The following is a 27,996-nucleotide window of genomic DNA, read 5'->3' as shown; positions in this document are numbered from 1 at the left end:
ACTAATCACAAGAAAAGAAAAGCAACTCGAAAACAAACGAAAATTAATGACATTTCTCCGTTTTTTTTTTCCTTTTGTTCAAACACTGACCGTTCATTCTCCCTTCCAGCCAATCATCAGGATCATCATCATTGGGAGGGACCGTGACTTATCCACGGCGGGGGGATTCACGGAGCCAGAGGGAGGGGGGGAGTTCCGAAAAGAGAGAGAAAAAGAGATCAAATGAAAAGGGGAATATAACAAACAAAGTCATCATCATCTGTAAGGAATAATCTAAACTGAATCACGTACAGATTGGGGTCGGAGGATGGGGTGGGAGGAGTGCTTAATTATTATATATAGAAATATATGAACGATAGCATATTTTTTTTTTGTAAAAACAACATTCACACACACAGTACAACAACCGAGAGAGAAAAAAAATTCCAGTGGGGAATGACTTTTTTTTTTAGGATTTAGAGATGAAAAAGGGCGAAAATGTCACGATTGTGTTGTTCGTCACGTACTATTTCACTCGAGAGGATGATGATAATTGCAGTATAGTTATATAATATATATAATAAGGTTATAATCAGAATAATAAGTAAAAAGAGAATGACGCGGGATGGTTATGAAAGAATTTCACTTTCCAGGAAAAACCCAAAAATCTCATTTGTAAAAAAAAAAAAATTCTCTCTTTTTTTCTTTTTTGAATTTTTGAAAAGCGCGGGTCCTTTAAACAAGTTGAATACCATCTATATGTGATGTGCCGCATTTCCTTTCGGATCTTAAAAACAAATTAAACGGTGGGAGACGGGCTCCCGAATAGCCAGCGCTGGATGGAATACTGTAATGCAATCACTTGAACGGCCCAGAGGCATTTGGCACCCAAATGGGCCGCTCTTTCGCCGCCGTTGGTTGATGGACTCCTGTTCCCTCGCTGCATGGCGGCCGGATGCTCACCTGCAGAAAAAGCCGACCCCACCCGGATTCATCCCCCCCAAAACCAACGACACACAAGAAGAAACCATCAATAAATAACGAGATGTTTTCAGCCAGTCGACAGAGAGAGTCAACTGACAAGTTGGCGGTGGAATTAACTCGAAATGCCGAAATGGACTTACCGTTGAGGACGTGGACAGTGACGTCAGCCGGTTGGGCGCCGGGCGGAGCGCAAGTGTAGTTTCCTTTTCAAGTATTCCAACAAGATTGTCGCAGCATCATCAAAAAGCCAACGCCAGTGACATAAGGCCCAGACCAAACGAGAGAAGGAGAGAGTAATTAGAAATAAAACCAAAGTCAAGTTCCAAAGTCGACATGCCGTAAGACAAGGTTGAGTTTAGTGTTCTCAAACCAAAGCCTCCGGACACACCCACTCAGTAAAAAGAGAAGAAAAGAAAAAAAGAAAAAGAGTTCAGCGAGTATATATGGGTCATTACCTCCGTCTTGGACGGTGGCACGCGTGAGGAGTAATTTGGATGACATTCCCGTGACCGTTCGTTCCGTTTCCAGTGATATCCCGCCACGCGGAGAATCGAGCGCGACTGTGCCGACCGGGGGGAGACCAAAGTGCGTCATTAAATGAAAGGCAAACAAGAAGGAAAAGATTAGAAAAATTAAAAGCGGAGACGTTGAAAAAGTGAAATGGAATTTCTTAATATTTACTCGGCTTAGAATTGTGAAACCAAAAGAGGACACGTGGCGGGATGGAACTCGATCCTTGAATGATGCACGTCAGACTGATGGTGCTGCCCGTCCGCACGTAAAGTTCAGAGGCGCCCACGATCGACGCCAAAGCAGCTGTTGCGAAACAAAAAAAAGTTCAAAATAAGTTACAATGTCAAACCAAAAACGATTACGTCATCACAACCTCACAAATAAACTTATCGATGATCTTGTCACCGATTGTTACCCATCGACAATGGCCAACGACTTTGTACGGAAAATTGCACAATGCCAAAAAAGGAGGGCACACACACACACGCATAATATTTTCATTCCTTCCTTTTTTTTAAATTTCTGGCTATTGTTCAAAACGGATTTGTCCCGGTGGATTTTAAAGGAGGCCGTTTTTGTGGAGCGGCCAAACTAAAAAGGGGAGGGCGGATAAGGAGGACGGCGGCGATCAGTCACACAAATCATCGTGAATGAAGCAGCGTGACTGTCACCGACGATTGCATCACCATCATGAGACGGTGCGCTCTATTTATTGACTACTTATAGAGTGAGAGGCGAATGAGTGGATCAAAGAGGCGAATTCGACCACTTTCGATCCATTTCCTGTTGGACCACCACCACCACATCATCCCGCTACCGCCATTTCGCTGCTGCCAGCCGGCCGGCCCTTTCATGTTGACGTTGTCTGTGAAGTGACTATTACTGTGTCATCAGACTCGCGTTACTGCTCGGTGAGCGGAGCTGCCAGCGGGATCCATCCATCTTCGGCAAAATGAGACTCGACACAACTCGAGGCTGGTTGCTGCCCGGCAGCGTTTACAGAGCCCAGTCTCTTATCCTCAGTGTCTTGGTCCAGCAACGAAGACGAATCGGTCTCTCTCTCTCTCTCGTTCTCTCGGACTCATGACTCACATTCAGTCCTACATCTTATTCACCCTATGCTTATCCACGACGGAACAGACGGACAGCTTTTTTTCCCCCCGAAAAAATAAATGCCAACGAAGAAGAAATAACCGGCCGGCCGAGCGAGGTTTTTACTGTGCGCCTACAATCCTTTTTGTTTGCGCCATCTTCAACAAGTCCAGCAGCTAGCGTCCGTCAAGTGAGAGAAAGTAAGTGAAGCGAAACAACTTCGAGGCCGGACATTTTCTTCGCCGACTCGAGGCTATTTTGTTTAGACTTACTATAAATGTGTGTGTGTGTGTATCGCCCAAGGAGCGACAAAACGAATAAAAAACCCCCCAAAAAATAAAAGAACTCGTGACGGAAAACTTGTGCGAGGCGACACACACACACATAGTTAAGAGAGTCTATGGGTTTGAGCCCGAGTCGGGTCTTCTATCCATGTTTATCTGGCATAAATAAATGGCCACTCGAGCAAAGTTGACAAGGGCCTACTACCAAATGCGCTTAGAGTGAAAACAAGACAACACCCAAAGATAAAACAAATCAGCCGCTCCCCCCCCCCCTTTTCAAACATCCCGCCGACAAGAGGCCTACAGTCAGACAAGACAAGTAACGTTACACGACAGAAGAAGAAGAAAAATAAGAATAAGAACAATTGAGGATTCTGTCAACGGAGAAAAACACGCCATAAAACAAACCGGACGGAATCTTTCTACCCTTCGCATCTCACGGATCATTCCGCACGGATTGAGGTCGCACCGCCGACGACGACGACGTCTCAACCCCACCCCACCCAGGGGGAGGGAAACAAAACAAAAAAAACCCCAAAAAGTGGGTCCCGAGAAGAAACTTTTTGGGTGCGTTTCTCAGGCAAGACTTCTCTTGTCTAACACTGGTTTTTCACGCTCGGGTGCGTGATTACAGTCGCTCACGTATCTCTGCCATCTAGTACACTAAATCATGGGAATTTTCAATAGGTAAAGTAGGGAAAAGGGGGAGGGCAGGGAGTCGCTCGTTTTGTATGCGAATAGCAGTGAGTGGGTGGTGGTGGTGGCGGCGACGGCAGCGCACCGACTTGATTTAGTGTTACATAAGAATTCTTTCCCCCCAGCACCCGACTGGTCAAAAAGCCAAAAGTAGAGGGAACAACAGAAAGAGAAAAAAAGTTGCAGTTGCGTAGGGGGTTCGGTTCAACTGCCGCAAAAAACTTGGTGAACAAAGAGGTAATTCTTCGTGCGCTGCACTGCACTATACGTACATATATATATATCCACCGCATCGGACCATTATGAAGTCAAACAGAGGGAAAAAAGAATAAAAAGAAAACAATAAATAAATATAAAGGCCATAAAGCAAATATTAGAGATAAAGAGCTTTAGACAACAAACAAAAGATGTATAGCCTGATGTAAATGCAACATATCTAATAAGAATGTCCATATAGAAAAGCTGATTCAATATAAACTGAGAAACGAGACTGGTTCCGGCCGTTCCACTCTGATGTCCCTTTTTTCTCTTCTTCTTCTTCTTCTGAGGAAGACACAGGAAGGAAAGAGTTGCGAGAGTTTCTTCCTCCTCTGGATCTCTTTAGACGACACTTCCTTTTCTACATCTCTCCTTTTTTTTCTTACTTTCCCTCCCGAGGAAAAAAGAATGAAATATCTGACGAATATAAACCCAGAATAACGAAGAAGAAAAAAGACTTGAGCTGTACATAAGAGACGACGATCTCTCAACTCTTTTCTCCCCCAAAAGTTCATCGAAAAGAAAAAAGAAAAGACGACTGGTATCGAGTTAGTTGAGAGAAACGTACAGGACCGAAAGCGTCTAGCTCTCCCTGGTGTCTCATACAGCACTCTGGTGAAAAGCTTCCGTTCTTCACTTCCGCTTCTTCTTCTTCATTGCCTTAGAGTCTTTTTTCTCTCTACCCGCTCTCAGTTAAAAAGTCACCAACTATCTGTCCCACGTCGATCTCTTTCTCGTATATACTGATTTGCCTAATTTGTGCTAATCGGCCCGAACAACCCAGTCTTGAATAATTCAACGCGCAGTTAAATGTCAAGAAATGGAACAAGAAGAAGAAGAAGAAAAAAAGGGGGGTAAAACTTTGTTGGGATGATGATTCAATCATTCAAGTCACGATACGACAGAGATATTATAGTTCAGCCAGAAGAACAGTGGGGAGGAAGAAGAAAATAGATAAAAAGACGGTCGTCGACTTGTTAATGTCGACCGAATTATTCTTGATTTCGCTTCCTCCCCTCTCCCACTTTCTATTACATCTCCATTTCATATTCAATATGCATAATTTAAATTGTTACACGATGAATTGATGATTCGATTGAGTCCCTTTTTTTCTATTATTGTCCAACTATTTGAATAGTTAAAAAAAAGGTCCTTTTTCTTATTTATTACAAAGTCCGATTAAAATATTGGAATATGTCTTAAGCAATTCAGGATGGGGGGAAAGAGCCTGCCAAGTTGAATCATTTCAGCTCTACTGGCTTTTTCCCTATTTGATTGCTCCCCCGTGTGTACGTTGAATCCGTCTACTCCATTGCAGAGAGATGAAAGAGAGTGGCCAAGGATATCTAGAAGTGGAAGGCGGACCATATAGCAGGCCAGCACCAAAAGACATGACGGGGGGTTGAGGAGGGGGATGCCGCCCGGAACACATCGACAGGCCCCCCTCCCCCTGTCCATTCTGAGCGCCGTAGTGTATACTTAACTTGCACAAGTTCTTGGCAAACCTTCATCTTGTTTCTTGTTTCCCTTCTCTTTCATCGTCCCTTTGCCTTCCTTCATCTTTCTCTCTCTCTCCTCTCTCGCTGTGTTCGCCTCTCGACATCATACACACACACACACACACACATATATATACTATCGATTCGCTCTTATATTCTTTTGTTTCCTCCTCTCTCTGGGCTTCTGCTCGTCTTTTGCCCTCGCTCTCTCCCTTGTTGTACTACTACTACGTCTCTCTATAGAATCTAGGCTTTCTCTCCATAGTCACTAAGACTGCAGTGTAACAAGCTCTTAGAAATGCATTGCCTGCGACTTGCTCAGGTCTCAGCTCGTCAAACAACAACGGAGCAATGTCTTGCTTTGCCATCAAGAGAGAGAGAACATCCTAGGGGGGCTCAGTGTCTCTCACTCGCTTTTCCACGTGATTATTCCGCACCCGGCGATCTCTAGTCTCTCGCTGTCTCCCTAGTCTCCCCCCTTTTCGACTCATTCGACAAGATGACATCGAGACCCCGCCTCTTTACACGCCTACATCTATCTATTTGGGGAAAGTCTCAATATGGCGTTAGAGACAGGAACAGGAACACAAGGAGAAACGACAAGCACGACAAGATGAGCCCGACATAGTTCAAATTCTTAAAGGGGAAAAGACAAAAAAGAGAAAGAAGGAAAGAAACAGCTTCTTTGATTCACTTCAGCCCTTGCACAATAAAGAGAGCGCCGCCCACCGAAACTACAACACACACATCTCCAAGTCGCTTTTCCAAAACTTATATTGGCCTCTTTGCGCTCCATCGACTCGCTCGCCCACTTCTAATTCATATTTAAGGGAAAATACAAAGTTGTCGGTGTGTTGCCCTGTTGGATGTAGCACCCCACCCCACCCCACCTCGATTCACGGAAGACGATATTAAACAAAAAACTTTTACCGTGCACACAGTTCCGACCTTTGCCACCCTCCCTTCATCGCCTTTGCTCCGCTTTTCCAGGAAAAAAAAGTAAAAAAAAAAAAAAAAACTAAACAAATGCAGCAACAACAACCTGTGCAAAAGCGCATCGACTCGATCAAAGTGCTTTCGTTTTTCCCCGAGACTTGAGCAAATCATCAGGAGCTAGATCGATTTTCTCGTCACGGAAAAAAAAGATGCGCCATCAACTTTTCATCGACAGGGTGGAAAAAAAAATAAAAAAGTTTCGCAAACAAGTCGGCGGAAGGCCCGGCGAAACAAGAAGGAGCACGACGAAGGATATATCGGATAGAGTCAACGAATGAAAAAGCAGCCGAGGATGACGACGACGAACCGAGGCAAAAAAAGATGCGCTCTAGCGCAGTGTTTTATTGGACAACTATTGTAGTTTTATTGCAACTTGATCGTCTTTGATGTGTCGTTCTTCTTCTTCTTCGACTTTCTTTCTTCTTCCCCTTCTTTTTTAACTGTTGGCAGAGCCACGCCGAGATTCACGTACTCGAAAGCACAAAAGTCAAACGAAATAACGGCGGAAAAAATAAACGGAAATGGATGCGGATGGTGAAAATCTTCTTCTTTTTCTCGACTACAATAAGGGAATATATTTGATACGAAGAGAGAGAGAGAGATAGAGTCAATTGGAATCGGGTGACAGCGGCTATGAATCTTGATGATGTCATCCGTCTGGATAAACTTGTGGCGTTTGCTCCTTACAACACAAAAAAAAACCCTAACAACACACACGCCCCGGAAAAAAAACATTTCCATTTCGATTCATATTTTTTGTTTGTGTGTGTGTTTGTATGTGTCTATTCCACCCAGAGAAAAACGAAGTATGTTTCGGCAGAGTCTTATTGACGGATGGATTGGCTGCCGTCTGGAGCGAATTAGCCAGCGGGAACCATAAATAGGCGATCTGCGCTACTAGATTACACACAGGGATCGAGTTGTCTTAACAAGGCTCCTAACGTTACTTCTGGCTCCCAACACTCATCCGCCATCAAGTTTCTCTCTCTTTATTCTCTCTCAATCCTCGTTTTTATTCTTCTTTTTCCCGACGATGCAACCGCCAAGTATTATTACTGGAGCCCCACAACACAGCTTCTAATTTCCCCCTCCGGTCGGTTGATCGTTAATGATGCACTTGAATACGGCAGGTCTTATATTCTTTTCCTGCCAGGCTCCTCCTTGTCGAAAGAAAAACACGATATAGTCTCACCGCCCACATATCTATCTATCTATCCCTCTGTGCAATACCATAGAGAATGCAACATGACGCAGTAGCAGGAACGGCAGGAGCAGCAGTCGACTGCGGGAGGAGGAAGCGGACGAGAGTCGCCAAAAGAAAACAAAAACGGAAACGACCCGCCAGTCTGTTCTGTAAACGATCAATGAGCCGCTGATGCCAACCAAGAAGAAGAAGAAGAAGATCTGGGGAAAGAGGACATGTAAGAAAAACGGGTCGAGGCTTAACAGCGCTCTGATGGATATGCTGCCCGACGCCTCACACACACACACATCCGTCCAGTCTCCAGCAGCATTGAAAACGATTCGACCAAACCGGCGAAGTAGACCACCAATGGACACATCCTCTTTTCAATCTCTCCCGTTCAGACCCCTGGACCACCCCATCCACCACTACAGATCCGGTAATTCCTTCCTTCTTTTTTCTTCTTCTTCCGCCTTCTGCTCCCTCCCATTTTTCATTCCAATTCTCACCAATCATCCGCACGACGACCCTGTGTACACCATGTACCCCCACGTGAAACACGTCGGAGAGAGTTCTGGCGATGGCTGTCATGTCCCGGCAATCGATCACGCTATCGATCGCATAATCCCCTTTCGCTAATGATGGCTGAGAGTTAGTGTAGGGACTAACTACACTATGTGTGTGTACGTATAGTCTTCTCGCGGAATTGAATTTGCCGTCATCTATGTTAGTTCTTGCTTTTTACTGCGTTGCTGGATACACGTTACACAGACACACACAGGGCACAGCGTGTAACGTTGCCTCCTGATCTTGTATCTATCTTCCCGTCCGGCCAATTATCCACCAATAATGCCCAAGCTCTCTCTCCCGGAGATTTGGAACGAGGGGGGAGGCGAAGACTGTCGTCGTCGGGATTGGCACACTTATAGATAGACGCAACTCATCTTTTTTATGACGTGGATGAGAAAAATAGACGAGTGGAAAAGAAAAGAAAAACACACACACACACGAGCGAGCGAGGTACGTTGACGAGCGGCTGAAAAGAGGAAGAAGATCGACAGCAAGGCCAACTGCAAGAATAAACTTTCGGGGATAAATCAATTGACTGTGTGTGTGTGTGTGTGCCTAGCAGCAAAATAGAGAAGAAAAAGGAGACGAGAGAAATGGAATGGAAAAGCGGCGGCGGCGGAGAAGACGCCATCATCTTTTTCGCGTCGGCCCGTCGTCGCGTATAGTAAACCTCCTTCCACTCCTCCTCCTTGTCTTTATTGTGTTACGTGACTCGGGACAAGTTGTTCCATTTTTAAACATCTGACATGTGAACGAGGAGGCGAATGCTCGTCTACAAGACAATCGCTAACTCACCACCCACCCCCCACCACCCTCCGACGAAAAGCAAAAGAATTATTCAGTTGATGTTTGATTAATTCAAACAATCAATGATCAATGAAACTGGATTCCCGCACGACCATATTACTCGCAAATATGACGACCGGAAGAAAAAAAAGAAAAAGAAAAAACGAAACAAACAAAAAAAACTGCGCCGTGAAAGAAAATAAAAAGAAGTTGCGTGACTAAACTTACCTTCTACGTGGACAGTGACGGGCCAATTGATTTTGGGTTCCGTGTTGACCTGACATTCGTACAGGCCCTGCAGTTGGTTCGGTCGTCGCCCGCCGGCAGAAAAAAAAACAACCACATGGGGGAAAAAAACGAGACGAATAAAATAAAGAGACAAAGAAAAATAGAAATATTTGATTTGATGGACGGAAGAAAATGAAATGAATTAAAAAGAAAAAGTTAGGCACGTATTACATCCATCACTTGTTTTCACTGATTCGATGGCCGATGGCGTGCAGAGCGATGGATTATTGATAACAAAATGGCGGATCGCCGGTGGTGGGGGAAGGGAAAGACGATTGCCAAAAACACTTACGGAATCTTTGGTTTGGGCTTCGGCGATTTGCAGTTCCCAGTCGGTCAGCGTTTCGTCGGCCGATGCCGTGATTCGGTTGTCGCTCGTGTGGCTGACTCCGCCCGATGCCAAAATAGCCAAATCCGATTGTCGAACCCACGAAACCTGAAAATAATAACAACAAAAATACAAATATCAGGACGGGGGGACGACAGGAAAAATAAAAAAGATAACACGAAGATAACACGATGTCGATCGTTTCTACCATTGCCCGCGTTCACCCAGCAGCTCTGCGGATTACAAAAAAAAAATCTCCCAAGACTTGAGCGTGCTGGAGCGGGAAACATGTTCCCAGCGCGGGAAATCCGTTTCCATCCAGCTGTGGGATATAAATTACATGAGGCAGTGCGGGTCCGTGGTCGGCTGCCTCATCAACACATTGACGTGGAGAATATTCGTCGTCGACGGGCGAAACTAAGGAAGACCAAGTCTAAGGAGAAAGCACGGAAAATCCTTCCTTTCGGAATGATATGCTTTTGATGATGAAAGCGTCACCCATGATCATCAGCATCAAAAGAGATTTCGGGTGACAGAAGAAGAAGCAGCAGCAGCAGCTGGCTGCTGGCCTGTCTCACAGTCTTTTCATCTCTTTTCATGGTACTGCCTTGCAGATATAGGCCTATATATCCCAGTCTATACAGTTGATGTCTTGTAATATATATCGACTATGCAGTAGTTTCCTTCGGCTCCTCCTCCTCTTTCTTTCTTTTTCCCCGGCAACTCTTCCGTTGAGAGACAGACAAAGACGAGCTGTGTAGACGGGCAGAACGCGAGGAGAGAAGAAAGAGCACTTGACGCCGGATTGAATCAGACGGACCCGGCCTCGTATTATTTAGGGGGTTATTATATCATCATCAAAATAAGGCCGTAATTTAAGTTGAACAGTGTTTCTATCCTCCCTCCCTTTCCAACCCCCTGCGGCGAGAGGGAACAGAGATGGATTGTTATTCAATTCTCCCTCGACTGACGGATGGTCCGGATGGATGGATTGGTCGTTCATAGACACACACGCAACAAACTCTCGAAGCTTAAGAGAGAGAGAGAGAGCGGTGGGGGGGTTTAGGCTGGGCGGTTGTTGGGTCGGCGGCAGTTGTGTCTGGCTCTATTTTGGCCAACATTAGGGAGGTTATACTGGATCGATCGACTGACGTGGTCGTGGCCATGTCGGGGGGTCCCATCCGTTTGCCCAGGCTGGAGACACAAGAGGGACAAGATAGAAAGATGCGATGGTAGCATTATATAGACAGTATCATTCAGTGCTGAACATGTGTGTGTGTGTTTCTCTCTGCTTGATGCCGGCCCGGAAGAGTAAAGGAGGAAAAAAAAAGGAAATAGGTTGGTTATATGTAGGGGATTAAAGATAGGAGGTTGATAGAAATGGGACAGGACGACAGGAAAGCAAACGGAAAGACAAGAAGACTTTCGTTTAAAAATAATTATAAAAATAAATTCAATCATTTTGGTTTTCAAAGAAACGTAATGAAATAAAAAATTTGAGTTTTTTGTCTTAAACAAGATTGTAAAATAGACAAATATTTTTTATCTTGTTTATAAACTAGATGAGAAACTCTATAAATAGATTCCTAATCCTCAAAGTAATGAAAAGCCTGCATGTAGTTCTGAGTGTTTAAGTTTGGTTCACCAGCAACGAGAACCACCAAGTGACTTGTTCACATGGATGATGTTAGACAAAGAAAACTCTGGATGCCTGAAATGATGCTTTCATCATTCCCTTCCAAGTTTTCACCTAATTCGGCCAAGGTGGATACAGCGTGGCCTCCTTCAAGAAAGAAAGCTATGTCTGTGTTTGCCTCTCCCAGCTTTGAACACTACGAAATAATTCACGCTCGTCACACAATTCACAGGTTTACAAAATTAAGACAAACATACCTGCCAAAATAACAAAATGTCAATTGTGAAGTGCACAAACTAATTCATTGTAGGTTTTATCTTTGATTTCTAGGATTTTTTCACACTTAAAAAAATAAAAAAAAAGTTCATGTGTCGTTCGCTAAATTGTAGTCTGCATGCATTTGCCAGATTGCGAAATGAGTCGAAAATTGACTAAAATTTGTTTTTATCGAATTTGTTTTAAAAAACAAAATACTCAATAAAAATGACCGGATAAAAATAAATGAATAAATAAAACTAAATCAATTGAATAAAATCAGATAATAAAATAAAACTAGAACTTGAAACTCTTGTGAGCGGTGCGTGTAAAAGTGGATAGGTGAAAGCCTGATCCATCAACGCATTTTTGGTGGCAGTCTCTTCCATCACTGGATAGACCTTTCCATCCATCCGACATCCCCCCCACCCCACTCTCTCCTTTTCTATGACCAGTCAGCCGGAGGGTAAAAGGCTGGATGATTTGGATCCTCTCCAACACACACAACTGAATTATCACAAGAGTGGTAGAAGTCGTCCGTCGTCGTCGTAGTAGTAGAAGTGATGTGAACTGAACCCCCCTCGCTCTCTCATCATGGTCCGCGGGGATGATGATAATTAAGCGTGTTGTTGACATGTAAGGCCAGCACCCCTCGTCTAGCTTTTCTGTATAGGCGCAAGCTAACCATTCGGAATCGAATAGTTCGAGCTCAGCCGGCTGGGCCGTCAGTCAATCAAGCAACGGCCACGGTGATTGCTTTTGTCACTCGACACAACGGATCTAATAGAATTGCCCTAACCCACCCCCTCTACCCTCTCTATATTCCAACACAATCAAAACAATAGAGCTTATTACGCTAATAGGTTTATGAATAAAGTGCACCGTACCACTCGATCACCTAGATCCATGACTCGGCACTGAAGCAAGACGGTCTGCCCGGCCAAGACGCTTATATTTGTAGCGAATTCTGGCTCGAAAAATGGGCCTATTTCAACCAAAAAAGAAATGAGATTAGAATTTTTTTGAGGGGAGTTTCTAATGATATCAAATGATTTATGGAGATTACCGTAAACGACGGGCGGGGGTGGAGGCGGGATGTGCTGGAAACGAGGTGAAAGAGACAGGGTGGGCCACACCACTCCGTCTCCATCGTCGTCTTCGTCGTCGTCCAGAAAGTGATTGCCACCCCCACCGCCGAATCTGCCGCCGCTGGATGCTGGATCCCGACTTTCCATGGCTGCGCTGCAACGCCCTGTCGAATAATAAAAAAAATAACAGAGAATAAAGTCAAATGGAAAACGCTAGCTGCAATAATAGGAGAAACAAACACAAGACGGATTGAACAGGAATAAAACGCCCACCAAAAAATAGGCCGCCCGCACACGCCGTCAAATGCGCAAACTTTCGTTTTAGTCGCAAAAATTATTCAACAAGGGCGGAACTTGATAAAAACCAAATAAAAGAGTTCGTATGTTTTTTGCATTTTTGTTTTAACTGGATCGCCGAAAACCTGGACCGGCACTCAACAAAGGAAAAACTTTTTGTTTTGCCTATTCCCGCCCGTCGGTGACGAGTTGGCGTGCCTGACGTAATTGAATGCGTAGTTGTAGGTCTCTTCCATCGCTCCCAGCCAGGCCATGAAAATTTGATGCCACACTATTACGGCCGCCCTGTTTTTTTTTCTCTCTCTCTTTCGGTTGCTGTGTGTCTATTTGCTTCATCGGTTTTATATTCCATAACATCAAAAAATAAAATAAATGGAACACCATCTTTAAATAGGGGCACAAAATGGCGACTAGAGAGAGTGTGGGAGTTTTTTTTTTCTTTTACGGCGCAACTGACAGAACACTCGTCCGAAAGAGAGAGAGAGAATACGTGACGAAGATGAAATATGGACGATGTGGTTTCAACCTCAAATGACCGACTTACAACGCCCATTTCAAGTTTTAGATTCCTTTCAATATACAGGAGGGAACGGGGGGCGGAGAGATCCATTTGACGTCTCTTTTCAGTGAGAGTCTCGCAGTACGTGCTGTTGCGTTGGCTTTTATCGCACCTTTCGCCAGGGGGAACAAAGGTGACGGCAGATAAATCCCACTAGCTCAACATCAGTTAAGTCGTGTGCCAATAGAAGTAAAGAGAAGCAGCTCTCAGACATGAACGTTAAATGAGACGGCTGCTGGCCATTGTTGATGGCATGCATCATACTACTCTCTCTCTTCGCTATCGATGACTCCCGCTGACGTCTTTTCTCTCTGATTAAGATTATTATTATATTCGGCTGAAAAGCGGATCGGATGGATTTTTGGCTTCCCACATCGCCAGATGAGTCGTGCTGATTACAAAACTTGGCAAAATACACTGACGTGTTCAAATACAAGACTCGATCGTGGGCGTCGAAAAGGGCGAAATTGGAGCTGATGGGTACATTCGCTAGACTAACACACAGAAGCGGGAGATTAAGAAGCATCGAGAAGCATAAAAGCCACTGGCGCTCGCCATCATACAGACGGGCAACTATCAAGCCAAAAGGCAATCGGCGATACGAGTGTCTGTATATAAGAGGTAAAAAGTTGTGCGCGCTGCACACACACACACTTTTCTTCTTTTTCTTTCTTTCTCTCATTCTTAACTGCTTCCATCGTTGTGTACTGGTTGCTCTAGACTTTTATGTCTTTTAACTGTTCGCTTCCTGTGGTACATACTGGATGGCACAGATAGAGAGAGAGAGAGAGGAGAGCATCACACAAGATCCGTCGGGACTTGTGCAACGCGGAATTACATTCGTTTTCTTTTCTTTTTTTTTCGTATTTCTCCCTTCGGTAGTCTGGTGATGTTGTGGTGGTGGCGGTCGGTTGGCTCTCTATCGGAACCGACTCGTCTGGCAGCATCATCATCATCATCATCTCCACCACCACCAACCCTCTCGTTTCTTTTATCATTTCCTCTACTTCTTTTTTTTTTCCTTTCTCCCTGCTTGAAAATGTAAGAGAAAACGCCAACTAGTGAGGAGAGAGAGATAGAGAAAGAAGAGATCTAGAGCAACCCCCCTGCGATTTGTGCGTGTGGCGTTCCCCAGCGAGTCGCTCTCCTCTCTATATTGCATCTCTATTCCAATGGGCTACAAGAAGATTATGGGAACTCGGGGATAGGTCGTCAACCTGTCAGGCCAATGTCATAAAAAAGCAAAACAAATAAAACAGAGAAGAGATCCCCCCCTCCCGAATAAGAGATGCATAAATGGCAATTTTTTTTTGGTTTTTAAAAAGAAGAAAAAACCAAACCAAAACAAAAATAAATAATAATAAAATAAAGGCAACCGTCTGAGAAGTTTACAGTCGAGGTTGGATGTCTAATAATCAACAAAGAGAGCCCCGTTGGCGGATTCATAAATAGTATATATTTGTATATACATGCTTGATATAGAGCTCCAGCCTAACTGTCTCTGGTTTCTCTTTTGTCGTTTCTTTTCTTTTCTTTCCCCGAGATGCGCTGCGAGCGAAACAAGAAGAAGAAGAAGAAGAAGATTTTTTAATCTCGCAGCGTCGACTTTCTTGTTTCCATTTCAAAAATCGAGAGAGACAGCAGCAGCAAAACGAACAAGAGGCAGATGCTTATAACGTGAACTGCTGTTTCATCCGCCCATACTTCATTTCCGCACACAGCGGATCCGCCGAAATCACGGCGGCGTTGAATAGAAGATGAGGCGACATCTTTCCCCCTCTCTCTTTCCATCTTTCTGTCGGCAGCCAGCGTGACCCTTAGCAACGCGAGGAGAGAACACTATAATGCGGGAATCTGTTCCCCTTTGATCAAGAGAAAACGTCATTGGACCAAACAACATTCATTGATGACATTCCGTTAATGAAGCGTCTGCTGGATGCCATCCACCCCGTCGAAAACCGGGGGAAAAAAGAAGAAGACGACGACGTTGTTGTCATCGTCCGTTCATTCGATTATCCAACATGGCAAACATGGCAAAAGGTCGTTGACTATTTGGGGAAATGATCAGACACACACACGCACGGATGTTGATGCTCACTCATTGGCACTCCCGTCGTCGATCAACTGGCAAATGTCCGGTCAACAACAAGAAAAGAAAGAAAAAGAGAGCCAAAGGGGTAGAAACACAGTTATAATATGAATAGCTTTGATGCATCCATTATTGATGACTAGGTTGTCGTTTCCATGGCGACGCCATTTAATCGAATATTTCGCCCTAACTTACGGTATCTGCTGCTGCTGCTGCTACAACAACAACAACAAGTTCAAGTTTCTAAAACTGCGCTGGCACACAATAGGAAATCATTGAACTTGTATACATAAATATCGCCCGTCGTCGACGCTCTCTCTATTCCACTCCGGGCCGGGAGTGGACGACGTCCTGGACGAGGATCAAGTCGACCCCATCCACCCGAAAAATAAAAAAGGAAAACTTGGCTTGATCAACGATGAAGGCGCCCTCATTTAGCTGCCATTTCTTTAGAGTTCAATCAACCGAGCCCATGGTGAAAGAGAGAGAGAGAACGAGCGCCCAAGTGCGTGAGTCTCTTTGAAAAACTTTCCCTGGAAACAACATTGGCTGTCTCATCGTTCGCCAGCTGGACTCTAATAATTCAATTCAATTATTTACTTATTTCACGAGCTCCACCAGCCGCAATCAATCTTTCAGCGTCTCCGTTGTCGAACTCACCTGGCTATAGCGTTTCTCAAAATAGAAAAAAAGAAAAAGAAAGATTGCATTAACCTATATAAAGGATTTGTTTGTTTCTTTTTCTTTGTCTTTCTCTCTTTTTCGACGCATCTGCCGTGAATTTAGTCCTCTCCTGCGTCATACATATATCGGGGGAAAAAAGGTTTTCAGGACGCAGAGTCTCGTTAATAACCAAACAATGCAGCCCAGTCAATGGCTGCTCTCGTGCCCACCAGGAAGAGGGAAAAAAAAATAAAAAATAAAAATAAATGAATAGACAAACAAAAAACAAAAAAAAAAAATGTCATGAAAACTAAATAAGTTGCTGACGACAACTCGGATCGTTATTCCAACAGCAGCACTCACCAGCAGGAGACAACAGCAGATGCTGGTCTTGGTCGCTGCTGGCGAGACGGACCACATTTATATACCTTACGCAAGGGCTATAGACATACACACAGACACACACACACACGCCCTTATCAAAGTTAAGCAGGCGCGAGTGGCTGGTCGTCCGGTTTCTCTTATTCCCGTCAGTGATCGGCTCACGAGACATTTTGCTTGGGCCATCCGGAGAAGAAGAAGAAGAAAAAAAAAGCGGCGGAACGACAACCTTCTCATTTTAGAGTCTTTGTGTCTCTCCTTATCCCGTTGGTTATATGCTGGCCGGATAGCCACTGCTTTCATAATATAACAAAGCTGATGGGAGAAAAACAAAAATAACGGAAAGTTGTGATGGGGCTGAAAGATGACGGTGAATCAGTCTCATGTCAACGGTGGACGATGAGTTTCGGTTGTTGTTAATAAAGAACATCCGTCGTCGTCGTCAGAGTATTGTGTGGCCTCTTATCAATTCCCGACGGACGACAGCTCGACCCTTCGAATGAGCCAACAGCCAAGTCACTTTGATTTATCAGCCGGGCAAGAGGACGAGGACGAGGAGAGATGAGGCAACAACGCAAAAGACAATCCCCGTTTCTATTGTCCCCCTCATTTTCCAAAAGGGAAATTCTGACGTGCGGATGATAATAGAGACCGAAACTTTGGAACGCAGCATAATCATCCAGCAGCAGTTGAAATCAATTCTGCGCATGGGATCGTGAAATTCCTTGGAAAAATAATAATATCGCGCGCCAGATTCAATTTGTTTCTTTTCTTTTCTTGTGTGTGTTCTTGAAAACGATCATCAGCTGTCGCCAGGCGCTGCCTTATACATTAAGCTTAAGGCTGGATGCACACACTACGCAATATATATATTTATTTATATAGATCTACTATATTGAACTTTGTCTATATGCCCGCCACCCTTTTTCCCGGATGGGAGTGGTGCGGCCCTTTAATCCTCTTAACCCCTCCCACCTCCCGCCCAACCCCCCATTGATTCGACTGTAGGGTATCGAAGCACGAAGGGATCGTTTCATTTTTGAGGCGATAGTTTTATTCCCAAAGTTAACGAATAGTTAACTCATGTTATTTTCCCATTGCACCCAGCCAAAGATAGTTGGAACACGCAACTCTCGCTACCAGTGCACCTACCTCCACCTGGGGGCTTGAGGGGGGGGTTTCCCTTTATTATTCGTGAGCTGCAACAATAACACAACATATTGTATATCTATAGTTGTTGACACGCAACTGAAAAAGCTCCTGCCCCGCAGTGTACTCTCCAAAGTCCCAACCATATATATATAGACCATTATAGAACTTTTGGTAGGGCAGGATTGGAAACGAAGAAAAAAAGGGCCATTCACGCAACATTCATCCCGCCAATGGCCGCCCCGTCCCAAACTGGCCGTTAGTGTGTCACTCAGCCGACGAGCGAGAAAACATACAAGTAAAAAAAAAGTCAAAAAACAAAAAACAACGACACGTAAAATGACACATTGGCGATGTGATTGACGCAATCGGTAGCGACACGATTGGAATTGTCGGTAAGAAAGAAAAGAAAAGAACAACCAAACCAAACAACCAAACCCCTTTGATCCGCAAGAGTAAATCATCAATTTGAAATTGGCGTGGAGTTGGGAGAAAAAGAAAAAAAGGATCGATTCGTCGTGGCACTTCATACATCCGCAACGATCCATCACAAACAAAGGACGACACAATCGAAAGTAACAAAAACAAAAACAAAAAAAAAGAAAGAAAGAAAGAAAAGAAAAAAGAGTGAAGGAATGAAAAATACAAATCAGTTGGGAGCGGTATCTTGTGTGTGTGTACGATTTCTTTGGGCGTTTGAATAAATCATTCATACAAAAAGGGAGGCGACAAAAGGCAAATCCCGGAAAAAAGAAAAAGAAAAGAAAATAGGGGGGGCTTGCTGCGAAATCCTTCGCCTATCCTAACAGAAGTAGCCCCTCCGTGTGGAGTCGACATGTCATTCCGGCTGTTTCTTTGTTTAAGCGCAGCTGAGGCAAAAGCTGGCGCGTGTCGATGTGTTTGTAGGGCACCGCATCTCATGAATTGTCGATGGAACAGGACAAGGGAAAAAGGAAGAAGATGAAGGAAACGACCAAAGAAGAAGACGGAGGGGAAAAAATAAAAAAGAGTTGGTGCGAACAAGAGAGGAAAGCCGATCGATTTTTTCTCAATTCCTACCGGTCAGCTTCTCTCTCTCTCTCTACCATCCATCCATCCTTCCGGATAACATAGCACGTTTCCTGCGAATCCCTGGTACCATACATATATATGCACATCACGCACCCAGCATATACTGGTGTCACAACGCCTGTCCGTCCTCTGTCGGCTGTGACTGCCAGCCCAAATTGGAACACACACAAGTCCAACAACAAATCGACTGAAGCCACCCACCCACCCTCCTCACTGAGAAAATTTATATCAGCATTTCGTCTGTACCTTCCCACCGAGTCTTTAAAAAGATGTGCTTTGAAAAGACCGTGACAGGTTGACGTGAGGAATTGCAGATCCGATCGATAGACCAGCTGCAATGCCATATGTACATAAGATCTGGACAGGGTAGTAGCGCGTATTAGTAGTATTGAATTCATTGTTTTGATTCCGAAGACAATTTTCGCTGCTACTATTTCCAGTGACTACGTGAGAGAGCTTGAACGTCATGGAGGTATGACGTCATTGAAGATTCAAATGTTTCACAATAGAAACCATGGCGATCGCAAATTTATTTAACAGCATTCTGATTTGTGAATAAGAAACGTGACGTACAAGTTTGAAATGGCGGCCACGGCCACGAGCAAACCAGTGAGGACCGTTTCAGTTTTCCGAAAGTCTTTCTCGAAATCTTTTGTGTCCCGTCGTCCTCGACCGGCCCCTGGTCCGTCCCATGTTTGTCACTCGACCTCTGCAGCAGCAGCAGCAGTTCCTTCTGCTTCTTATTGGGTTGAATACTTGAATGACAACCGCAAAATTCATTCTCGATTTTTCGCCGAAAACTTGTTTGGTGAAGCCGTTTAGAGAGTCCCGAGGTTTCCAGGAGCCACCCCACCCCCTCCTGTCGACTTGCCAAATATTTCCCGGGAGATTCGCCTTTATAGAATAATAAATCTAAAATTTTCCCTTTTGGTCCATTTCCACTTTTCCCCTTTTTCCTATTGATCTATTTATATAGTGTCCGTTGACAGAGAGAGAGCAGAGCAGAGCAGCTAGAGAGAGTTTGTGTTCGACATGGCCTGTCATTGTCTATAAACATATCCAGCTGTTTGTTGAACGATCGCTCGCATACGTACGTACACACACACACACACAGACACACCACAAAAACAAACACAAATAGGCCTCTAAATCTTCCGGGGGAGCATGTTAATGTGGGCTACGCAACGAAAATTCTCTCCTTCTTTTTTCCCCTCCCCTTACACTACACTGATGAAAGAGAATAATGGCGTTGAGTAGAGTGACGTTAATCGGCTCATCTCGAAATAGGTTCCGTCCCCCCCAACCCCTACCCGTAACGATGCTGATTCAGTTGGGTGCTTATTCATAATCAATTCGCCCTGGTACTGGCTTGGCAATCCCAAACAGCACGACGACGATCGAACTTGCTGCTGGCTTCAAACTGAACGAGGTATTCATCAACTTCGTGAATTTTCCCTATTCCACGCCCTTTTCCTTAGACGATGACTACAACTACAACTACTACTACTACTACAACTGCTATACTAAATATACACCAAGAAAAGGATGAGAGAGCTGCTTCCAGCTGTTCGCTACAAAGCTAGAGGATATTAACAATTTGAGCTTTCTCTCTCTCGTCTGTTGGACTTGATGGATTTTCTCCCTTTCACAGGGGATAAAGAAGACGACGAAAAAGTAAATAAATAAACAAAACAGCCAACCCAGCACACCCTTGCGAGATCGATGAACGTTTTGATTGTTTTTTTGTTTTTTAAATATGGGAATTGAAAAACAGCAAACGAAGGAAATGGTTTCGGAGAAAAAAGAAAGAAAAAAAGGTAAATGAAAGCATCTGATTCGATTGTTGGAGCGCAAATGGAGTGGCAGTGTCTCCTCCTCCTCCTCCCACTAGATATATACCATGTCACCCACGGCGCCCACATTATGGCAAGAGTCCCTCTCTGATGGGAGTGCCTGGCTTTTAATGAGAAAACTTGACAGTTGAATAGAAAGAAAAGAATGGGAGGCCATCCGGTTATTCCTTGTGTTCGCCAAATATATAAACTCCCCGCCAGCGCAGAGGCATTCTGAAATTCTCTCTCTCTCAGACTCTCAGACTATTGTTGTCACTTCTGGCGGAAGTTTTGAAACTCTGCTCGATCAGAGTTGACTTCCCATATAGCTCAGAAATATTCCCTCCCAAAACTGTAGAAAAGTCAGTTGACCAAAGTTCCCAATTTACAAGTCAACTATAACTTCAGGGGCTCTTTCCAAACGTTTCCCGATTTGCGCCGAGGAACTCTCTTTCTCTATAGAGAGTCAGCGTCATCGACTCCACTAGTCTCTCACTAGATAAAGCCCCCCACCAGTTTCTTCTAGCCTCTAGCAGTCGTAAAACGGCGGGGGGATGTGTGGGAACCAAAAACAACGCCACTCGCAAATTCGAGTGGAAAGCCAAAGATTCTCTGATGAGAGTCACGACGATGTAACCACCGAGTCGTCAAACGAGTGGATTGGCTTCTACGTCCCTCTCCAGCTCCGCAAAAGAAGAAGAAGAAGAAGCCAGAACATAAAGATGGCTCATTTCATCCAAAAGAAAAAAAAAACATGTATAGATCTGGTCTAGATAACAAAGATGGCGGTAAAGAAAAGCTCAGCTTTTTTTTTTTCTCTCGCTCTCTCTCTTTCTTCAGACCAGATAGAAAATAAATACGATCGGATCTATACGTAGTCGAATGTCTGTCAATGATTCAATCTCTCGCGAAGCTCAAGTTTTCCAGAAATACCACGTCAAAGTAAAAACAGATCTGTTTCCTTTAGTGCACAACGGGTCGTCGTCGGTCGATTCGTCAATTCCAAAAAGGACTCAAAGGCAAAAAGGAAATCTTTGATTGAAAGCGCCAGGGAAGCCCACAGGTGCTGCCATTGTCAGACCCACACACACACAAGAGTCTATAGGCAAGGGCCATGGGGGAAAAGTCTTAAAATAAAGCCGATTTCGGCGGGTTCTCTATTGAATACCGATACATCAATAAAACGTAACTAGAAGAGGCGGACAAGTAACGGAAACAGGAAATGGTTAAGTGTAGATGAAGGGGGGAGAGGTCAAAGTTTGCAAATTTAATAGGTTCCCCCCCCCCATCTTCCATCATCACCTTTATTGCGATATTAATCAGTCTCGCGAGAGGGGTGGTGGGGGCCGCTATCGTTTGAAACTAGAGCATAATAAAAAAGTTTTGAACAACATTGAACGTGGCAAAGCTTCTCGTTTCTCTTCGATGAAATGAAAAAAATTGGTGGCGGTCGGGAAGAAAGAAAAGAACTCTTTCTATACTTTTAGTACTGCCATAGGTAGTGGGGAAACACCCAACTACAAAAGGCGGGAATATAAAGAAGACGGAAGAGAACGGAAGAAGAAGAAAAAAAAACCGGGAATTAAAAGACCGAAAATGGGAGCGCAAGAGGGAAGGAGGTTGCAGAGTTGCAAGGAGGAAAAGAGATGATGGAGATGGTGCTGTCGGTCGTAAATTTCTGTCTAGAACCCGTGGGCGATATTGCAATAGATGAAGAAGTAGAAGACGAAAGAAGAGATCAAATGAAATCCCCTTAGCATAAGAAGTCGAGAGAAAATATTTTAAACCAACCACGAAAAATAAATAAAATAAAAATCAACAAGGAAAAAGTGGGTGGGAGTAAAAATGGGGGAAACAAAATTTAAAAAAATTGAGAATTAAAACAAGTATCTGCTTACGGGATCCGAGAATCAGCATGAGAACCACCAGAAGGAAACACGCTACACTAGACAAACGTTTGCCGTAAGGTCGTTGTGTTCGCCCAGCACAACACCGACTCGTCACCCACTGCTGTTGGTTCGCATCCTGTCGTCCGTCCATTGAGCGGCCGGTAAAAGAACAGCCCAAAGTCGCCAGCACCGGGATAGAAACTGACTTCATCGGTAGTTCATCGCGTCTTGACCGAATGACATCACCAAAACTTCTCTTCTTGATGATTTCAAATTTAAAAACTCGTGCGACTGTTTTGTCTGTACAGAAGGTCTACAAGATAAAGTGTCTCCGCCGTGTCGATCGGGCGAGAGTGAATCAACGACTGATGTCTGCTGCTGTTGTCGGATATGAACTAGACGACAGTGGGGTGGTGGGGAGAGAAAAGCCGGGCGACGAGCGCACACACGCGCGCGCGCGCGCATCGAATCGGCGATTGTAGTCGTCAGCAGCAGATCATCACCTTTTGCCCATCAATATTTCGATGGTGTATAGCAGCTCTTCTGTATTTCCAAGACACTCTAACCATCTTCCATCGGCCAAAAGGAGAGAAACGGCCATTGAGAATAGGCCAAAGTGTCATCCATAATTATAACTTGTTTTTTTCCATCGGCAAAAGGAAAAGCCAGAAGAAAAAAATAGACATGATGATGGCCGGAGAAATCGATGGGGGGGGGGGGGACACTAACGGGGCTGGCCCTATCAACAGTTCCGCTGGACTTTGGTAAAAGAGAGAAAAAAAAACAGCCTAACCCCCCCACTCCCCGATAGATTCTCACATGGAACGCATAACCATAGTCATCGAAATATTTCAGATACACTCTTCTTCTCCTACTGACTTTTCCCTATTTTACGATTATTTCTTTTATTTAGTGTCGATGATCTCAGATTTTATTGATTCGATTCGAGTTGACGCCAATCCCGAAAGCAACGGGAAGAAAAAGGAATCATAATGAAAAAAGAAAAACGAACGAACCGAAGAGAATCAAATACAAATTGGTAGCCGAAAAAATAGGAGGAAGGCGGTAGTGTAGAAAACATTCGATTTTCACATGGGATTGAGGATTTCGCAGTGTCTTGACAGTTGACATTTGAGCGTCGTCGTCCGTTCCGCACCCGGGATTCCATTCTCCCCGGCCGAAGTTTCGATTGTAACAACGCATGGTGTGGCGCAGAGAAAACGAGAAAAGCCAAGAGATAGAACGAATGAAAAAGAAAAAAAGCGGAATCGTGTGTGTGTGTGTGTTGGTTGCTACTACAACGAGCCAAAAAGGAGAAATAAAATGGGGATGAATAAAAAAGAAAAAGAAGCCGACCTTTTACGTATTCTTTCACTATTGAATCTTTTGACGCAACTTGGGCATCAAATGAATAACAGATGGATAGTATTATAACATGTAAAACTTCGCTTCTCTCTCTCTATGTGTGTGTGTGTATATAACCAGGGCAACGGTCTATACAACTTCTGTTCCATTATTAGGATAAAGGCGGCGTTGGCTGGATTACCCTAAATACACGCATGGAGGCCCCCAACATTTCAATGATGGTTCAAGCAAGCGAGCGCGCGCACACACACACATAGAGAGAGAGAGAGAGAGCCAGGAAATATGTTTGACATGTAGGCCGGAAGATACACTGCTGCCGTCGCTGTTAGCGATGGGTGTAGGTCGTCTTTTGTCCCATCTCAAAAGATTATTTTCACTTGATGAAATCGAGGAGGCGCCCGAGTAAATTAACTCTTGCAAGCCTCGTTCTTCCTCAATCAGACTGGGGTGGTGACGCACCAAGTCAAAAGAGCTCATTTCATTCGCTGACTTTGTGAAAGTTCGCCGAATTTTCGGAACGAAATGTCATCGCCAGTTTCTTTCTCCCCCGAATAAGAAAATGAAAACGAGAAAAGTCGTTTAAAAAAAAAAAGGAAAAAATCGGGCGCCGCCTGCTTTTTCTGCAATTCCCTTTTTCAATTGCGAGATACATATATATTCCGGCGCATAGGAATGGATGGATTTGATTTCGTGTGACGTGCCGCACAAGAGGAGAGGGGGGGGGGGGAGGCGCACGGAGTTGATGAGAAAGGCAATCCACGTTTGGTCAGTCGTGTCACGTACGACAGGTCCCATCAACTCGAGCGCCGCGAAATAAAAATAAATAAATACAACTAGAAAAAAGTGAAAAAATAAAGAAAGAAACGACGCACACACGGCGGTGCATAACAAAAGGCGGGGAAGGGAGTGGTCCACTATATTACACAATCTATACCATCAAATCCGATTTAAGCCCCATACGTCGTCGTCGGCGACGTCGTTTTCGTCGTCATCATCTTGTGATGACTCGATGGTAAATAAGACGAAATTGAGCCCGAACATCACAGAAGCCGAGAATTTTTTATTTTTCTCTTTTTCGCTCTTCCCGTCGCAATACTACTACCAGGAACAGTATTCGCATCGTAAATGAGAGGGACGGGATGGAAGTTGCGCTCCGCCCAACGCGGATCAAAGGTTTGTATATTTGAGTTCCTCAAGAGAGTGAGAGCAGAAACGGCAAACTTGTGCCGTCCAATCATTTCCATGTGACCTAGTCCGTCAACTGTACTGCCAATTTACTTCCTCTTGTATGCCTATGCCTATATATACAAAAACTGGACCCAGCACCCTTCTTTTGTCCTCCCACCACCACCCACACACCACCTCCGGCAAGGCGATTTGACAGTAGTCGTAGTAGTATGACAGCTGCCATTTTTCCTCTCTCTGATTTTTGTCGTGCATGACCACAACAACACAAAAAAGCACGCACCACAGGAGTTGGGAAAATTTTTTCGACGACGTTTCTTAATTTGTCGTTGGCTTTTCTTCGCTGGCCCCGAGGAGCAGTCCGAAAAAGGGCAGAAAGATTCAAGAAATGCGCGCACTTTGTGTGATTCCCTTATTCTTCGGGACATGTGTGTGTGTGTGTGGGCTGCCCGATGCAGGAATAGATCATCATCCGCTTGCTTGCAAACTGGATTCCCCCTCCCTCCTTTGGCGGAAGAAAACATTCTTGGCCCTTCGATTCTCGAGGTCTTTTGTCGACTGCCAACAAATGGCACAACGGAAGAAGAAGGGAGAGAGCTCCTATCTAATTGAATCACTCCGTGTCAGCTGGCATTTTGTGTGTTAATAAGCTGAACCTTTTTTCGCGACGAGCAAGAAGCTCTACGACGACTTTACGGCGACTAAAAACTTAGTTATCCGCTATTCCCATCGATGAAAAAGAAGTCTTGCGGGTTGACGAGACCGTCGCGTGTCTCGACGACATGAGGTCCATTCTTGATTTATTCACTTGGACATGGATTCTCCGCTATTGTGCGACCGAGTCCCGCACACACACACACGCCCGGCTCTTTAGACAGTGGGGTGACAGGCACTCAGCCCCGACCGACAAGAGGAATCTTGTTAGTACAAGGATTTCCGCCGCTGTTGCCCACCCTCCACGCGCTATAGACGAACGATGTATCTGTCCTTTTTTCGGCCAAGACTCGGGGCGCCCTCTTAACACGATAGCTGCACACACACACACACACACACTACATCCATTAACATGAATGTGTAATATTTCTCTTAATCGGGCCGAAAACGATACATCAACTTGGCGGCGAATAGCTGCATGGTATCATACGTCATTCCATCCATAAGTGCTATTTTTGTGCCAACGGATTCTTGCCGTATATACCGTGTACTATTGCAAGCATGTCAGACAATCGGAAATAAGATTTTCTTTTATTTCGTGCTTGTCCGGGACGACGATAGCGCCCCCCCCCCCCATCATCACCCCAGCGGGATCCCAAACCTCCACACATCTTGGTGTACCGGGTGCCCTACTTTCTTATCCCAGTGTAGCTATAGACAAGAAGACTGTATAGACAGAGATGAAGAACGGACAAGCAATCTTCGTCGATGTTGGGCGGGGGAGGAGAAAGGGGCGAGCAAAGAGAGACGGGAACTGCGCCTCGATGAGTGCAGAGTCAATATCAAAAGTCCTCAAACGGAGCCTAGCACGCGTGACACGTGCTAGCGTACCGGGATGAATAAAAAAGACTACTAGTACTACGACAACTATAGAAATAGTCTGCTTGCTTGCCCTTGCTGCCCTTTCTTAATAAAACATTAGAGGAGTTTATATATAAAGAGAGAAGGCGGAGAATAGAGAGAGAGTTGGCTACAAGTGTGTGTTGACGACCTATGCAATCACCCAATCGATTCCAAGTCGCGTCGAATAAAGTTTCATATGTCAGTTCTAAGGAAAATGCAGCCAACCATGTCGATGACTTCTCTCTCTCGCTCGCTGCCTTTCTACCGATTGTGTCGAGAGCAATTGGCAAAATTGAACGTCTAAATAAGAAATAAAGGAAGCGGAAGTCTACCAAAGACAAAGTGCACTGTTCGGGGGGAAATTCAATTGCCATAAAGAGTCGGCTTTTATGTCGAGTCTACGGGATAAGACGCGGCGATCGGGATTGAAATCATCAATTTGGCTCTCCAGTGACAGACTTCATTTCGTTTCTTTCGCTTCGTTTTCTACGTTTGATCTTGACATTACCGTGGCTATATATAAGCTCTTGAATAACGAACTGCAATATACTAGCACTATGCTAGTCCAGAGGTCGAGCAGTAGCAGAGGTTTCAATGTACAGTTTTTACGACCTGACTGCAGTCCCTTTAAATACTCTCGGCCTTTCCTTTATTTCAGTTCTTTCTTCGCAAATCCTTTTATATTGACATAAGCCAAAACCTATTCTTTGTTGTCTGCTCAAGTCTTTTGGTATCATACACTACACACTTTACACAGCTAGCAGACCGTTACGCCATCAATATGGAAGAAATCAGTCATTTCCTACCTCAAAGAGTATCCAACACTCCAACACAGTTGAGAGACCAGACCAGTTCAGTGTTGCAGACCAGTTCAGGATGATAGCAGCAATCAGGGCAACAGGCATCAGGATTCCTGTAAATTGTGAAACAAAGACAGCAACCTTATTGAACCAGTAAGCAATCTTGAGATGAACTATGTTAATTTCCAGTTGTCGCAAACCTATATTCTGCTAGTGCAGAGCTGCAGATATAACTAATCTTGGACACAATGTCTGCTAATAAACGTACCAAACAACCCAACAAAATTATGGTATTGCTTTCCTTGATTCATGATGATGAAGTGGCAGTCACACACAGAGAAGTGAGAACATTAATCCTTTTTATTGTTCATTCTAAGCCTTAACAAAAACTTACTTGACTCAGATTACCTCACTTGGCCTTTGAAAGTTAATTTGAAAAGACCTGCATCAAACTTTACTGCCTCAATCCCAAACTATTAAACTAAAGTTATGTTTCTCATAATCACCTCAAAGAAGTATAACCTACCATTTCGATATCGTTGATTGCTGTCCATGGTTATTGAATCCATTATGCACTAATTCAAGAATTTGTACTTTTGGCTGAACTACTAGAAAAATATCGCGTGAGGGGCGTTCGACAAAGATTTTTGGATCCGGACACGACCGCGAGAATGTTATTAATCTGCAGAGTTGCCAACAATGATTTGATATTCGTGCTTTGAAA

The 27,996-nt window shown here is 44.4% G+C and overlaps 1 protein-coding gene across 2 annotated transcripts; it reads right to left on the bottom strand.

Moving 5' to 3' along the window:
* Window positions 1-5: 5 nt before the first annotated feature.
* On the bottom strand, window positions 6-27,996 carry LOC124208479 (hemicentin-1-like). 2 transcript variants are annotated; one of them, XM_046606226.1, is made up of 10 exons: window positions 27,799-27,996; window positions 27,279-27,385; window positions 12,414-12,599; window positions 12,235-12,332; window positions 9,421-9,564; window positions 9,069-9,135; window positions 1,645-1,779; window positions 1,419-1,523; window positions 1,104-1,166; window positions 6-942 (listed from the first exon to the last, which is right to left on the bottom strand). In XM_046606226.1, exons 3-10 carry the CDS (start codon window positions 12,580-12,582, stop codon window positions 779-781), a joined length of 945 nt encoding a protein of 314 aa, XP_046462182.1. In that variant the 5' UTR covers window positions 12,583-12,599; window positions 27,279-27,385; window positions 27,799-27,996; the 3' UTR covers window positions 6-778. The 2 variants fall into 2 exon arrangements, with proteins under 2 accessions (XP_046462182.1, XP_046462181.1); XM_046606225.1 differs by lacking the exons at window positions 27,279-27,385; window positions 27,799-27,996 and adding an exon at window positions 22,375-22,764 and having other exon boundaries at window positions 8-942.

Source organism: Daphnia pulex, chromosome 12 (assembly GCF_021134715.1).
Source record: "Daphnia pulex isolate KAP4 chromosome 12, ASM2113471v1".
Lineage (NCBI taxonomy): Eukaryota > Metazoa > Arthropoda > Branchiopoda > Diplostraca > Daphniidae > Daphnia > Daphnia pulex.
Note: the sequence above shows the minus strand (reverse complement) of the source record. Positions and strands in the feature narration are given on the sequence as shown.